Source organism: Sapajus apella, unplaced genomic scaffold (genome assembly GCF_009761245.1).
Source record: "Sapajus apella isolate SASKATOON/1434 unplaced genomic scaffold, GSC_monkey_1.0 scaffold67, whole genome shotgun sequence".
In the NCBI taxonomy this organism is placed as follows: Eukaryota; Metazoa; Chordata; class Mammalia; order Primates; family Cebidae; genus Sapajus; species Sapajus apella.
In genome coordinates, this window is record NW_022437007.1 from 11,566,793 (window position 1) to 11,584,238 (window position 17,446).

At 39.8% G+C, this 17,446-nt stretch overlaps 1 protein-coding gene across 5 annotated transcripts in view; it reads right to left on the minus strand.

Moving 5' to 3' along the window:
* Positions 1 to 17,446, minus strand: part of TMEM131L (transmembrane 131 like) — a 178,342-nt gene that overhangs the window by 80,422 nt on the left and 80,474 nt on the right. For 4 of the 5 annotated variants that reach the window (XR_004260048.1, XM_032248624.1, XM_032248625.1 and 1 more), the window contains exons 4-7: positions 12,563 to 12,631; positions 6,307 to 6,430; positions 5,134 to 5,250; positions 3,850 to 3,960 (exon numbers count right to left, since the gene is read on the minus strand). Coding sequence is in view for 4 of the 5 variants with exons in the window: in XM_032248624.1 (XP_032104515.1) it covers positions 3,850 to 3,960; positions 5,134 to 5,250; positions 6,307 to 6,430; positions 12,563 to 12,631 (421 nt within the window). In the remaining variant the exon portion in view is untranslated. The remainder of the gene's footprint in view (positions 1 to 3,849; positions 3,961 to 5,133; positions 5,251 to 6,306; positions 6,431 to 12,562; positions 12,632 to 17,446) is intronic. The other variant, XM_032248627.1, reaches the window with a different exon arrangement.

Here is a 17,446-nt window from a genome sequence, read left to right on the forward strand (position 1 = left end):
GCCGGGAATGATGGCTCATACCTGTAATCCTAGCACTTTGGGAGGCCAAGGCAGGCAGATCACCTGAGGTCAGGAGTTTGAGACCAGCCTGGCCAACATGGTGAAACCCTGTCTCTAAAAAAAGAAGAAAAAGAAAAAAAAATGTGTATATATATACACATACACATAGACACATACTTTAAAAAAACCTAAATGTAAACTATAAAATTCTTAGAAGGAAACATAGGAGTAAAGCTTTGTAACCTTAGGCCTTTTTTTGATATAATACTAAAATGATAAAGTGACAAAAGGAAAAACAGAAAAACTTGACTTCATCAAAATTTAAATCTTTTGTACTTCAAAGGGCATCATTAAGAAAATGAAAAGACAAACTATAGAAAAGGAGAAAATATTTGCAAACCATGTACCTGATAAAGGCCCAACATCCAGAATTTAATCCATTTACTATTCAACAATAAAAAGACAAACACAATTTTGAAATGTGCAAAGGATATGAACAGACACTTCCCCAGATATGATATACAAATGGCCAGTGAGCACATGAAAAGATGCTCAATGTCATTAGTCATTACAAAAATGCAAATCAAAACCACATGAGATACCACTTCATGCCCAATAAGAAAGCTACTAAAAAGCAAAAGCAAAAATGCAAGATAAGTGTTGGCAAAGTTGTAGAAGACTAGAATCCTCATAGATTGGTAGTGGGATTGTAAAATGATGCAACCACTTTAGAAAACCGTTTTACAGTTCCTCAAAATGTAAAGCACAGAATTACCATATGACCCAGCAAAATTCCACTGCTAAGTATGCACCCAAGAGAAACGACATGAAAGATACGTCCACACAAACTTACACAAAAATGTTCATAGAACATTATTCATAATAGCCAGAGTAGAAACAACGCAAATGTCCACCAATGGATGGTTATGCAAAATGCAGCATGTCATACAAGGCACATTATTTGTAATAAAAAGACAGACTGATGAAACTGAAAACATGCTAAGAGAAAGACGCCAATCACAAAAGACCATACATTTCATTTACATAAAATGTTCAAAATAGACAAAATTTTTTTCTTTTTTTTAAACAAAAAATGTTGCTTTTTTAGACAAATCTTTAGAGACAGAAAATAAGAGACTGAGGCAATGAAAATGTTCTAAAATTAGACAGTGGTGATGACTGCACAATTCTGGATATACTAAAACCCACTGAATGCTACACTTTAAGTGGGTGGACTTTGTGATATATGAATTATATTTCATCACGCTGTTTACAAAATAATTTTTTAAAATACCAAAAAGAAAAGAAACAGAGTTGGGTATGTTCTGAAGCAGAAACAAAGCAGTGCAGGGAGTGACAGAACCTGGCCTGTGAGGACAGCCCCAGAGCTACCTCGGGCCAAAACGCCACTCAACCACTGCTTCCCAGGTGAGGTGCAGGAAGTGCAACAGGGAGCCCAATCACACAGTCCCTGCTTTCGCGGAGCTTCCATTCCATGGGTGATGGAAAGAATTGTGAATCAATTACATCATGTCAAAGTGTGATTATTTAATGGAGATAAGTATGGAGAAGAAGTCTAACAAAGGTCCTGAAATTAGGATGGGGAGAGAGGTAAGAGTACCTGAAGAGCTCAAGCGTGTGTTGAAAAAGGAGGGATGAAATAAGGGTTAATCTGGAGAAAAGTTGGAGGTGGAGGCTGAGAACACTGCAGACACAGGGACCTGTGGCAGGAGGGGAAATGGCATTGCACAATCGAGCCGGGGGAAGGCTCTTGTGGCCATGAGGTAGAGACCAAGAATGGGCGGTGTGCAATGCAGGTGAAGAGAGACAGCAGCCAGACCATGCGGGCCTCACAGCCATAAGCAGGATTTGGTTTAAATGCTAAGACCTACAGGAATGCACTGAGAGGTTTCAAGCAGGGGACTAATGTGGTCCAACTTGAATTTTGGGGAAAGAGGTAGGAAGGGACCAAAGTAGATGCTGGCAGTTAATGGGATACTACAGTTAACCAGAAGAGAAATGAGGATGGCCTGGTGCAGGAAAGGGCAGTGGGCATCATGAGAAGTCTGCAGGATCTGCCAGGCCACAGGGGTCAGATAATGGGGAAGCTGTTCTAGCTCTCTAGGAGGCCTGCAGAGTCAGCTTCCTCTCTCCCTTCATTCCACTTATCCTCACATTAACCCCCAGTAACTAAGGTACTCTGAATACCCATCTGTATTCCAACACTCAGATCTCCACTGATAAGGCATCTGGCCCTCTGAGCTCCCAGTGCAGTCACGAGAGAAACCCGGCCATTCTCAGCTGCCCCATTTTGCTGAAGGATAGCCCTGAGATAAGGCTGAAAATGTTCATCTGCTGAAACCCGTGCTGCCAGCATATGCAAATTAAATTGAATCTCACTCTTTCTAATCCCTTCTCCAACAATGTAAGCCACAGCACATCAGTATCAGTCTCCTACTTAAAACCTTTCAACACATCCCCCCTGGTTTTAGGATTTAAACCAAATGAGATAAATTTGCAAATTAAAAGAAGTACTCCTTAAAACTCTGCAAAGAGGGGCTTTGCAGTTTTATAAAAATAAAAATAATATTTTAAATCCCTAAGAATTATTTGGTGATAAAGATCCCAGATATAACCCTAGAGGTGAATTAATATAGATATAACCCTAGAGGTAAATAAATTTGGGTTTTCTCCTCAATTGGAATGTAAGCTTTATGCAGATACAAACTCTAGACCAAGGCCTGGCACAAAGCAGAGGCTCAAGAGAACCGCTGAATGAATTAAGCCCTGGGTACTAATGGTATTGACTACAAATTCTAAGCAATGTTCCTTATTTAACAATCCAAAAGAAGAGGTAAGTTTCACAATATATTGGTTCAAGAGCTTTTCTCAATTATAACAGTTATCCAGTTTAAGGAAATATGGATAATCAAAGAAAAAAGTAGCTAACCCTATAAAATGATTAATGAAATATAAATTAAAATAATTTAACTTATCACTATACATCTACTACAACATAAGAAATAGTTCTTCCCACTAAGCCCAATCCAGCAGGACCAGAAGCAGAAAGTGGGGAAAGACGCAAGATATCCTTAGAGACCTGTCATTGTTGGTGACCATGGAGGCTGTCTCCCTGAAAAGCAACCAGGTAAGATTTAACAAGCTCTGTAAAATGGTTCACAGTCTTTAACCAAAGCATCTCTCCTCTTTACGAAACATGCCCCAAGGAAACAGAGGAATCAGAAGGAAAATTAAAGAAACTTATAAAATAGGTATATGGCCTAACGGTAATAACAATGAAAAACTGGAAATATTTAAAGCGTGGTGGCTCATGCCTGTAATCCCAGTACTTGGGAGGCCGAGGTGGGTGGATCACGAGGTCAGGAGTTTGAGACCAGCGTGACCAGCATGACGAGCATGGTGAAACCCCGTCTCTACTAAAAATACAAAAAAAGAAAAAATTAGCTGGGCGTGGTGGCAAGTGCCTGTAATCCCCGCTACACAGGAGGCTGAGACAGGAGAATCATTTGAAGCTGAAGACAGAGGTTACAGCAAGCTGACATTGCGCCACTGCACTCCAGCCTAGGCGACAGAGCGAGACTCCATCACAAAACAAACAAAAAAACTGGAAACATTTCAAAAGACCAACAGTAAGATTAGGCAAACTATGGAACACCAACACTGTGAACTCCACAGCCATTAGAAAGAAGTTACACGGAATCCACTAGTATTTTACATATTATTTCTATATCATTTTTTCAAAAAGCAGAAAATAGTAAAAACCTCAATTCCGAGAGGGTTACAAAGTTTGGCGGCTACCAGCATTCAAAGTAAATCTATTAAAATGACCTGTGTCTGTGACAGCTGAATGCTCTGGACCTTTGGAAGCAGAAAATAAGCATTTGGTAGCTGCTTTGCAGACCCTTCTGTAGAGATTCTGCGAGTGCCGATTCCAGATACCTGCAAGAAAGAGAGAGAATTGCTCCTCTGTTAGAGTTTTAAAAACACATTTGCCATGACACGAAAGCATATCTCCAAAAGAAATCTATATTCATCACCATGGCCTTCAAGACTCTATTAATCCAATTATTATATTTATCTTTGTCTACAAAAAACACAATGAATGTTTCAAAAATACAAAATGTTGGCTGAGCACAGTGGTTCACCCACTCAAGACTTTGGGAGGCTCAGGCAGGTGGATCATTTGAGGCCAGGACTTGGAGACCAGCCTGGCTAACGTAGTGAAACCCTGTCTCTACTAAATATACAAAAATTAGCTGGGCAGTGTTGGGAGGCTGAGGCAGGAGAATTGCGTGAGCCTGGGAGATGGAGGTTGCAGTGAGCCGAGATCACACCACTGCACCACTGCACTCCAGCCCGGGCAACAGAGCGAGACCCTGCCTCAAAAAAAAAAAAAAAAAAGTAAAGAAAAGAAATACAGAATGCTGTATTTAAGCTGAATGTTCCTCACTGCAGCAAATCTGTTCACAAGTAGGCAACTCTTCCGATATGGGACCTCTTTAATGGAATCCAGTAAGAAATAACCACAAAAACTGATCTTGGCACTTCAATTACTTGATGCCACATCTTGTTAAATGCTACATCAGGTACCATTTGAGATAATGATTCCTGTTTCTGAGAACAGCAATAAGATTCTTCAAGCTCCCTTGCTGGTACCTTGATATGAATAGTGAGCTCCCTTGGAGCCATCGTCCAAGCACACAATCAAAATCTCCCAATCAGAAATATTACTGAGCCAAGGAGGGGAGGTAGGCAAAATCACTAGAGATTGTCCTTAGAGCACCTCCTTCCGAACTGCCTGTGAGGTGAGAGCCATGAGCTTTGAACGACTTCTGTATTTTATGATGGGAAACTGTGTGTGACAGATTGCTTTGCTTTGTATCCTCCAAAGATCCACAGTAGGGTTATAGCCCTGTACTCGTAGGAAAGACAGCCAACTGTGGCACGTCAGGCAGAAAAGGGTGAATGCTGATGAATTTAACATCACTAACAGTCTTATATTTTAACGACATAAACCAGATGATAACATTTCCAAAAGCCTTTTTAAAAATATCCACTCCTATGGTTAGGTCAACCAACCAAATTATGTGACACAAGGAAAAAGTTACTCACATGATAGGAAAGGACTCCATAGGAAGAGGTATTAATAAATAAAGAACTTTCAGTGCTTCCTTCTTCAGTAGGTAAGAAAATAATTCTGAAGGAAGTTTTCCCCAGTGCTGGAATTACCTGAAAGAAAGATACCCGATCAGCCATTTGGAGGAATGGCCCCTCTGATGAATTGCCTTTCACAGACTTTCTTTTTTTGACAGCTTCTGTTAACAGACAGCTGCATATTGTGCAGCCTTGATTTATCAGTATCATGAATCCGTAAGAAGCCCGGAACTGCTCAGTGTCCACCTAAGAGGATATATCAAAGAATATACCACTGCCTGAGGACGAGTCCTTCCACTTCAGACTGGAGCTGTCAGTCTCACATCTTTCCCTCCCCTCCTCTTCCACACCCACAGGTCCAACTGTCTTTAGCTAACAGATCCATCTCTACTTAAATATAGAGAATAACCAACATACAAACATGTTGATATGTAATAAAAATCAGGAACATTTATCCAGACTGACTGTCATAAACCAAATAGTGGGCTTCCCCTTATAACATGTCCTTAGTCCCAGGGTTTTTTTTTTTTTTTAAGTACATAATATCAGGCAGACATAGTAAGCAAAATAAATAAAAGCCTACTCACAATTAGGATCATCATTAAACACTCGAGACCACTGAAATTAAAACTATTAGATGACTAGGTTTAAGCTCTGTGTTACAGTGCCAATCAGCTTTACAAGGAGCCATTCACTATACCTTGCAGTCCTACATTTAGAAAGGAGACCTAACTTTCCTAGTAGGTTGGAGAGGTGGAAGAGGTCTCAGCGATAAACTTGTATTAGTTACTAACTGCCTGAGAGTTTGTAGTCATTTCAAGACAAGTAATATAAACTTTCTTCAGTTACAATAAAGCCACGTTAAATAGACATACATTACTACACAGCTGAGAGTCTTCAAACTCCCCCGCAACCCCCGCCTCCTCCGGCCCCAGTAGATAACAAGAGCCTCCAAAATTACAAAAATGAACAACTGGAAAAGTAAATGCAAGGTAAACACACAGAAGGAAAAGGTTTGGGTAGCAGAAAACGGGGAGACAGGGAGCAGAAAGTAAAAACTTCAGGCCAAAGAAAGCAAGAAAACCTGGCAGCCTGCCACGGCATAGTTTCCAGGAGTCCATCAACACCCACCCTGCAGGGAACTGGCGGCACATGGAAATGTCCAGCAGCTGCAAACACTGAATTCACCACAACTTCGCTGTCCCTACTAGGGTTGTACGCATGCAGAATCTTTGCTGCAGGATGTCCCAGGAACCTAGGAGGGGAAACAAAGAAAAATCAATAGATTGCATGGTTGTATTACTATACATACATATATGTATTATTATATACATACACACACATATTTTTAAACCCAGAAAGCTGTTGCTGTTCATCACAAAGTTAAATTATCCAATTGTGTTGGTAATAAAGCATTTAATTCACAACAGTCAAAAACCCTAAAATGAAAAAACAACTTTCTTTTAGGTGTAGGCCAACCCACAGTAGCACTCCACTGGTTTCTGTGTTAGAAAAATTTAACCCATCTAGGCCATTAAAATGCTTACAAAAAAAAACACATGTAGGCACTTTTCAGACGTGGGTCTCTCATTCAAATGAAAATATGTTGAGATGAGAAACTACTCACAGAAAAACCCAATTTTTCTTAGGGTAATGTTTTCTGAGTAATAAATTTAAAGGGACTTTTTAGGGAGGTATGCATTTTCAACTTACAAAGAGATGTTATTTTATTAGGGCTTATAAAAGGAAAACTTAATTATGGCTAAAGGCCATTCTTGTGAGAAAACTGAAAATGCTGCAGCACTCTGCGGCTGTGGTTCCCATCCATTTAAATTATGAGCCTTTCCAAACACTCTGATGAAAGCTCTGGCTCCTCCCTCCACAAACATACACTTACAAAAGTTTCATACACAGCTTCAAAACCTTCCATAAACCTCAGAGTAAGATTCCCTGCTCCGTGGCAAACACACTAATTCATGAAGGGCTCGATGCCAATTCTTTTCGGCAGCACCCTCCACTTACAGCATCTCTACTCTGATAAAGGAATTGCCAGAGGAAAGGAGCTGGTCTCTGGCCCACCTACCTGGAGCCACCTACAATATTCCCTCTAATCACTTAACTCTGATTCTTACTTCTCAAGACCAAATTCAGTCTCGTTCATTATGTTGCAATGAACAGAGAGCCAGCAAAAATTTCACTGAAGTCATTTCTTTAGTTTTAATAGCCTCAGTGGCAGGCAGAGCCAAATACACAGTTCTCATCAGGATGGCCTAGAAATAAAATTATATTCTAATTTAAGCTGAATTAATTATATCTGTAATTGGTGTAAAATTAGAAAAATATCAGCATAATGAATGAATTATACCTAATATTCATTACGCTGATATTTTTCTAATTTTATTCAAATTTCTCTGATACTAAAAATGTATGCTTTAGGAAAAATGACATGGATGTTGCTTCTCTTATATACAATCAGATTTCCAAAATACTGTATTACTACCATCAAATCCTTAGAATTTTTATTTTGGCTTTCACCCTTACTTTTAATCACTAGTCTTACCAAAGGTTTAATATGTCCAATGTGTATTTCAAAATGTAGTTCTTCACATCCCATTACAGATAAAATACCACATAAATGTGATTGAAATCCTGATTTTTCAAAATGTTCTTAATACAATCTTTTTTTAAAAAAAAATGTTCAACACTACCATACACGCAAAGGGTCACTTCAAAAAAGCCTTACCTCAGAGCATTCGTTCTTTCTTCCCACAATTAAAATGAAATAAATAAGAACTTCTGTGATTTTAGGTTTTAAGTAAATAATATCAGTCATCAAAGTTATTAATACTTATCCTCAAAGCTTTATATTCCATTCACATAATTGAAATACAAGGTTTGTGGTTTCAAAGAATACACGTCTATCAGAGAAATACATGAGAAAATAAGAATGCAAAACAGCAGTGCTACAGAGCCAGTGACTGCACCACCAGAAATCTCTCCAGACTTAACAGAGAATGTCTCCTGAAGCCTAGTCACCACTGTGCTATTTTTATTCTATTTTTTTAATTCTATTTTTAAAAGCATTATGAGGATATAAATTTCCTTCACTAGTGACAACTGGAAGATACTATTAACACCACAAAAGAAATGATTAAAATCTCTATGAATTATTAACAATTTTCATCTTAGGACCAGCAGAATATTAACCCTTAACCTAAGCCCTAAGAAGCAGGCAGAAGGCAACTGCGTAACAAGATCCCCACTTTGCGTCCTCCGGGAATATCAAAGCTATGAAGAGAGTTGGGATTTGCTCAAGGCCAACATTAAAATAAACCAGAGCAAAAGCTGAACTGGCCAGTGAAGAACCCTTGGAGTAAGGTTTTACTCTAATGCCTATAAATTAAGCCAAAACTCAACTAATCTTAAATGTGTTCTAATTTAGGCTAAAGTTGGTTCTTACCGAGTTTTTAACTTTAGCAAACTCATTCTCATAATCATATTCCAGACCTCACTAATAAGAAAAATAGCATCATGAGTGCTATCTTAGAAATAAGAAGATTTATTCTACCACTTTTAGTGAAATGACCTTGAGGAAACTGCATTCCTTCTCAGCAACAAATGTAGGAACACGTTTATAGTACACGCTCAAGCAAAGAGATAGTTGAAAATAATACAGACTCAGATAATACCTGTCCTCACTGGATTGATATAAAACTCAAATGACAAGGGGCATGATCACACTTTGGGAACCATAAAGTACTATATAAACATAACTAAATCTTCCAAAGGCAGCTCAATCTAAAAATCAGAAATCCTTTCAAATCAAAGACTTTCAGCATTCTCTCAGCATGCTTCTAGCTATTAGGGCCAGCGATTCATGTATATTGCTAATTAACAAATGTGTATCATATACGGTCAGTTCTCCGTATCTGCAGATTCAACCAAGCTTGATTGAAAGTATTTGAGGTAAAAATAAAAAACAAAAAATAACAATACTATAAAAAATAAAGAGATAGAGTATAACAACTATTTACATAGTATTTATGCTGTATTAGTCATTATAAGTAAACTAGAGTTTTTTGGGGTTCTTTTGTTTGTTTGTTTGAGACAGGGTCTCTGTCATCCGGGCTGGAGTGCAGTAGCATGATCATAGCTCACTGTAACCTTGAACTCCTGGATTCAAGTGATCCTCCTGCTTCAGCCTCATGAGTAGCTGGAAATGCAGGTGTGCACACCATGCTTAGCTAATTTTAAAAATTTTTTTATAGAGACAGGGTCTCACACAGTGTTGTCCAGGCTGGTCTCAAACTTGGCCTCAAGTGATCCTTCTGCCTCAGTCCCCCAAAGTGCTGGGATTACAAGTGTAAATCATCGTGCCCAGCCTCTAGAGATAATCTAAAGTATATGAGAGAGTGTATATAAATGCTATGCCAAGGACCTGAGCATCCTCAGCTTTTAGTATCCACAGGGGTCCTGGATCCAATCCCATGTGGATAATGAGGGACAAGTATATACATACCCCCTACAGCATTGACTATAGGAGTTTCGCCCTTGTTGCCCAGGCTGGAGTACAATAGCACAATCTCAGCTAACCACAACCACCACCTCCCGGGTTCAAGCGATTCTCCTGTCCCAGTCTCCTGAGTAGCTAGGATTACAGGCATGTGCCACCACACTCAGCTAATTTTGTATTTTTAGTAGAGACAGGGTTTCTCCATGTTGGCCAGGCTGGTCTCGAGCTCCCAACCTCAGGTAATCTTCCTGTCTTGGCCTCCCAAAGTGCTGGGATTAAAGCATGAGCCACCATGCTCAGCCAACTATAGAATTTTTTTATGTTACTGAAGAGTAAATATTTTAGACAGCCAGGATCCAATGAACTAGAATTATTATCCTAATAGCTATACTTACTTATATATACCAATCTATAACATATATTCTTTGAAGTAGATCCTGCATCAAAATTTATTTTCACAATAAAGACTTTTTTTTTTCAATACAGAGTCTAGCTCTGTCACCCAGGCTGGAACGCAGTGGCACGATGATCTTGGCTCACTGCAACCTCTGCCTCCTGGGCTCAAGCAACTCTTGTGCCTCAATCTCCCAAGTAGCTGGGACTACAAGTACACACCACCATGCCCGGCTAATTTTTGTATTTTTAGTAGAGTCAGGGGCTTTGCCATGTTGGCCAGGCTAGTCTCGAGCTCCTGAGCTCAAGGGATCTGCCCGCCCTGGGCTCCGAAAGTGCTGGGGTTACAGGCATGAGCCACTGCGCTCAGCCTCACAATAAAGAATTTTCACAAAAGTATAGTCTCCTCTCAGAATTTAAAATCTACGAGGTTATGATAAATTCAGCTTATTTATACTGTAAACTGCATTATTAAAAATTTAGCTTTGATTAAACTTTCTTCACATAAGAATAAAAATATAAAAAATCAAAAAAACAGACATCTAGAATTTTACAAAGTTGGCAAAGTCCCAGTTTTCTCTTCCTCATTTTATAGAATCTCTTTTTAGAAAGCTCAATATGATGCTTTTAAATTCCAAGTTCAGGCTGGACACAGCAGCTCATGCCTACAATCCTAGCACTTTGGGAGGCCAAGGAGGGCAAATCACTTGAGTTCAGGAATTCAAGACTAGCCTGCCCAACATGGCAAAACACTGTCTCTACTAAAAATACAAAGTTAGCCAGGCATGGTGGCAGGCACCTCTAGTCCCAGCTACTCAGGAAGTTGAGGCAGGAGAATCATTTGAGCCCAAGAGGCAGAGGTTGCAGTGAGCCAACACTGTGCCACTGTGCCACTGTAGCCTGGGTGACAGAGGAAGACTCCGTCTCAAAAAAAAAAAAAAAAATTAGGCTGGGCACAGTGGCTCACGCCTGTAATCCATGCACTTTGGGAAGCCAAGGCAGGCAGATCACCTGAGGTCAGGAGTTCAAGACCAGCCTGACCAACACGGAGAAAACTCGTCTCTACTAAAAATAGAAAAATTAGCCAGTGTGGTGGCGGCCACCTGTAGTCCCAGCTACTTGGGAGGCTGAGGCAGGAGAATCGCTTGAACCCGGGGGCTAGAGGTTGCAGTGGGCTGAGATCATGCCACTGCACTCCAGCCAGGGCAACAGAGCAAGACTCCATCTAAATAATAAAAACAATAAAAAAATTCCAAGTTCACTCTCCTTCACTGTAGCTCTAACATTTTGATGATTAGAAGGGAATGTGAAGCAGGTAATCCAGATGCATGAAGGAGGGCACACCAGGAGCCCACCCTAGCCCAGCCCAGGTGCTCTCCTATGGCCACGGTTACTTCATTCACAAAACTTTGCTTGTCATTCAAAAGGCTCTACATGAAATTGAAGTGTTGTAAGCTGGCCCCAGAAACGAGCAGTGCTTTAACCCCTCAATCTTGAAACTAGTAATTAGAAGTTCTGTTTTTTCAGTGTGGCTATATTCTGCATCCAGGAAGCTTAACACTTCAAGATTCAAACTATCACAGACAACAAGAGTCCTAATGTTGCCTGCTCTTCACAGCGTCACCCTTCCCTTCATTTTTCCAGCTTCCCACGTTAGGCCCTCAACTGACACTCAGATCACATTCTCTTCATTTTGTGGTTCTTTACATGCTACTGTCAAGTCATTACAGTTTATGCACTGCCTTACCCAACTTGAGTTTCCAAAGTCTTAATCCTAACAACTGTTAAGCATGGTGCAATTCTGAATCCAAAAGGCACAGCAAGAAGTAAATGCAAGTGAGTAAGTGAATCTAGTGTAAAAAAATTCAGAGACCATCAATATTTAGAGTTTTTCATTATAAAATAACAGGATTTGTTTTGGAAAAACAGCATTGACTTTTTATTAAATTCCAATCACTATAAAATATTACAAGTTATACTTACTAAAAATTAAAGAAAGGAGGCTGGGTATGGTGGCTCATGCCTGTAATCCCAGCACTTTGGGAGGCCAAGATGGGCGGATCGTGAGGTCAGGAGATTGAGACCATCCTGGGCAACATGGTGAAACTGCATCTCTACTAAAAAATACAAAAATTAGCTGGGCATGGCGGCATGCACCTGTATCCCAGCTACTCAGGAGGCTAAGGGAGAAGAATCGTTTGAACACAGGAGGCGGAGGTTGCAGTGAGCCACGATCACGCCACTGCACTCCAACCTGGTGAAAGAGGCAGACTCCATCTCAAAAAAAAAAAAAAAGTTAAAGAAAGGACTGAAACAACTGTTGCACTCTCCTTTTCACAAAAATATTTCTCTTAACAAGTCCCAGGATCAATATTCCTTCATATTATCAATATACTTAAAATTTAACATTGCATATATGTAAAAAAAATCCTGAAAATAAATAGCATAAATGAGTTTTAATTTTAAGGAAAAGATACTTACTGTATTCCAAAATCTAAAACTGATGGCTGAAAATGTAAGCCTTTTCCACTAAATAGTTTGTCCGAGAAGCTAAAAAATAGAAAAGAGAAATTGATTTTGTTGTAGTTTAACATTTAAATGCTGAGATATGACGATGTACTTAGACCAATGACTCTCAATGCATGAGATATAATTATACTCCCTTCTAGAATTTAAATGATAAAAATGAATTATTAGAAGTCTGGTAGAATTCTAGAGTTATAAAATTTAAGATAATCTAAGATTATGGTTAGAACTTCATATCAGGCTGGGTGCGGTGGCTTATGCCTGTAATCCCAGCACTTTGGGAGGCTGAGGTGGGCAGATCATGAGGTCAAGAGATCGAGACCATCCTGGCCAACATGGTAAAACCCCATTTCTACTAAAAATACAAAAATTAGCCGGGCATGGTGGCATGAGCCTGTGGTTCCAGCTACTCAGGAGGCTGAGGCAGAAGAATCGCTTGAACCCAGGAGGCGGAGGTTGTAGTGAGCCAAGACTGTGCCACTGCACTCCAGCCTGGCGACAGAGCAAGACTCAGTCTCAGAAAAAGAATTTCATATCAAACGTACAGATTTTGTAAGCATTCAGATAGAATCAGAGATGGATTTAATTTGTAATAGGTTTTGTTTCTGGGTAAATTTGGATGACATGGCTATTTTCATAAATCCTAAAGTTGGCCTGGGGGAGGGGACTGTGGCCTCTGACTTTGTTAGGCTTCTTATAACAAGGCAAGGACAGTATTGCATAGCCAGGACAGCTTGTGAGGCTGCAACCATCACAAGCCTGCATAAGAATAACAATCATACAGAGTCTCACACAGCAGGTCACATTTCAGTGGTTAATCATCACTATGATTTCATTTTCCTTCATAGTCAAAAGGCAGAAGTCAATGTAGCAGAAAAACATACCAAAGCATATTTTTAAAAACATGTAAAAGAAAATCATAACAAAGATACAACATGGCACATAAACATACTTAAAAACATAAAATACATAATGCATGAGTATCAAAAAACTATCCATATGACATTTTAAAAGCTGTAATAATCTAAAGATGTTTAACCGAAGAAGCTCCTAAAGGTAACACGAACAACTGTTTTCAAAGGCTAAAACAAGCTTTCCAAATAGAATCTCTTTGGCCGGAGGCAGTGGCTCATGCCTGTAATTCCGGCATTTTGAGAGGCCAAGGCAGGCAGATCACTTGAGCACAGGAGTTTGAGAGCAGCCTCGGCAACACAGTGAGACCTTGTCTCTACTAAAAAAAAAATTAAAAATTAGCCAGGCATGGTGGCATGCGCCTGTAGTCCCAGCTACTCTGAAGGCTGAGGCAGGAGGATTGCTTGGACCCAGGAGTTTGAGCTTGCAGTAAGCTATGATACCGCCACAGCACTCCAGACTGGGTAACAGAGCAAGACCATTTTTGAGACCTGTCTTAAAACTAAGTAAGTAAATAGAATCTTTCCATTTTCTCCTATCACCCAGCAGCCACCAACCAAGCTAGTTCAAAGGCTGGCCCAGGAGTACACATTTGACTTTTTTTTGTTGTTTTTTGACACGGAGTTTCGCTCTTGGTAACCAGGCTGGAATACAATGGCACAATCTCGGCTCACAGCAACCTCTGCCTCACGGGTTCAAGTGATTCTTCTGCCTCAGCCTTCTGAGTAGCTAGGATTACAAGCGTCCACCATCATGCCTGGCTAATTTTGTATTTTTAGTAGAGCCGGGTTTTTCTTTGTTGGTAAGGCTGGTCTTAAACACCTAACTTCAGGTGATCCTCCCACCTCAGTCTCCCAAAATGCTTGGATTACTGGCGTGAGCCACCGCACCCGGCCAGGCATTTGACTTTTAAACCTGCTGACCAACAGGCTTTGTAACCTTTCAGCAAGTCTGTCTCCAAGACCCCACTTTTCTTGAAGGTACAAACAATGCAGAGTCCCAGGAACCTTTCCAAAGTACCATCTCACAGGAAGAATTCTAGCTGTAATCTCTTCTTCCTCCCTCCACTTTCTGCCTTTATCTAAGCTTCTTTTTCTCTCTCTTCTCTCCAGTATAGTCTGTTTGTACCTCCTTTATTCTATCTCCAGCACCAGCTATATTAATAATAAAGTGATGCCTTGGCCTCCATCTGCCTAACTCTTGTCAATCTCTTCACTTGTTTTGAACATGGTCAGAGGAGAGGTATGCTATTTACTCAAACCCTAAAAGGCCAGCACTAACTTTACAACTGGTTTGCAGAGAAGGCCACTAACGCACACGGTAGCCTCCGGAAATGATGTGAAGAACCACAGGAGGCGACAGAAGTGAAGAGGTGGCCACAGCAGGTCCACCACAGGGACCCAACTCCAGATGGAGCATTTCAGAAGAAAAAAAAAAACAGGCAACTTCATGTACCAAAAATAACCTTGAGAAAAGTCAGGCTACTGCATAAGATAAAGTAATTAATGATAGTCTTCTTCCTGTCTTGTGCACTGAAAACTAAATCTGTCTTCGGATTTTATACAACTTCCAAATGAGCAGAGGAGGTTTGGAGGATTTAAGTAATTCACCCAAGGTCACGTAGCTTCTAAGAGGCAGAGTCCAAATTCCAATCCAGATCTGTCGAGGTGGGAAACATGAGCCCCGTGTCAAGTTCAGGCATTGTATGACCTATCCAAGGAACCAGTGCAGTCTGGCCTGCTGGTGAGGGCTTGGGAAACAGAGGCCAGTCAAACCCAGACTCCAGGCCCATGGCCATCACCTTCTAGCCCTAAGAACATCAGTCACTTAGCTTCTTTCAAGTCCCAACCTTATTATCTGTAAAATGGAAATGATCTACCCCGTAGTTATCATGAGAATAAAATGAAATAGGATGGGATAAAATGATGTGTCAGATATGAAGCAAAGGCTTCATTAAGTTCAATAAATATTAGCTCATATTACTAACAGAATGACACTCATCTAATAAGAAAAGCAAAGAGAACAGATGGAGAAGCTGACTGAGCTTAAAGTCAATGTCAACCTCTGGAATTAAAAGTCCCAAGCAGGATAGTAATAATTATCTCTGAATATTATAAAATAAATGAAATATAAACTTGGGCTGTCTCATATTCTAATAGAGATTTTTAAATCCCACAATTAGAAAGTTTTACATACCCAGTAAAAATCAGACATTTAGGGTCAAACCTAAAGTAACATGGTACAAATGGCCAGAGTGCCTCTAACTTCAAAGAAAACTCTATTTTGATCCGAAATAGAGAAATCAAACCATGCCATTTTTTTCTCTAAAGGTCATAAAATAAGTTCTTTTTTCTCATTGGCTGATTTCAGCTTAATTGACTTTACAGCTTGAAAAATACTGTATCAAGTTACAAGGAGTTTTAATGTCAGTACATAAATTTAAAAGTTAGCTCTTGCAGGTAAAACTATTTCAGACATAGGTATTGACCTGGAGAGTACTTACACATGTACACATTGCAAAAACTTGTTAAAAGACTGGGGGGTGTGGGAGAGAACAAACTGCCAAAATTTAGTCAGCTATGGACATGAACAATTATCCTCAAATATCATTGCCAAGAAATTAAATCCTGTTTGAAATGCCAAAGTTAGCTTCAAAGAAATAACTTAAGTCTCAATAGCTATAGCAATAAAAGATAAAACTTCCTTTTTTCCATTTCACTCAAAAGTCAGCATTTCACATTTCACCCTTCTCATATTTCACCCTCAATAATAATGATTCATTTATGTCAAAGACGACCTGGCCTCTTTTACTCTTAGGAGTCCCCACAACTGGCATCAAATAACCACATGCATCTTGGAGAAATCAATTATAAATTTATGCCACATATTTCTAATTTTCGCCCCTTCTCCATCTGTAACATAATTGTTTTTAAAAAGCTCCTAGTAAAAAAGAAAAATGGATTAGGTGCAGTGGCTTACACCCGCAATCCCAGTGCTTTGGGAGGACAAGGTGGGAGGATTGCTTGAGCCTAGGAGTTTGAGACCAGCCTGGGCAATACAGCAAGAACTGCTCGCTCTCTCTCACTCTGTCTCTCTCTCTCTTTCTTTCTTTCTCTCTCTCTCTCTGGCAGTCCCAACTACCAGGGAGGCTGAGGTAGAAGGATCCCTCGAGCCACGGAGTTTGAGGCTTCAGGGAGCAATGACTGTACCACTACACTCCAGCCTGGGCAACAGTGCAAGACTCTGTGCCTCAATTTAAGAAAAGAGAGAGCCTTAAATAAAAGGCTCTCTTAAATAAAAGGCTTTCTTTCTCCTGTTATAGAAGCAAAGGACCACTTTGCTTCTATAACAGGAGAAAGGCATAAGGATGAGAAATAAAGGCAGGAGCTATCTGCGGTCTCTGAGCTCTTACTGATACAGATCCTGTTCCACACACTCTTAGTCCTTATTTTAAAGACCTTCTGCAAAGAGCTGAGCTTTCTCAGCAGCAAGACCTGTAGACAAGGATGCCCATGTGTTATTTTGAAAAACATTGATCTTTGTCTAAGACTTTACCTGTTTTTTTATCTTTTAAAAGAAAAAAAATCTTTTTTTAAAACTTTGGCCACATTTTTTTTCTACATACATAAAACAGAGAAACAGTTTGAAAAAGTGCCTAGTTCAAGAGAAAAGAACTTTCACTAGAAATGAGAAGACGCTGGGTCTTAGCTGTGACATGAACGCCAATGTGACACAGGGCTTCAGTTTCTTTTCCAGTGAAACAAGCAAGCTGCACTGGATGACTCCAACATCCTTCAAAAGCAAGTAGATGCCCAGATTTCTTATTTCTAAAAAAATTAAATCTGTCTGCTGATATCAGACACACCCTTTGAAAAATGAGTCCAGTAACTTAGACATGAAAATGAGTTGGATGTAACCAACAATTCC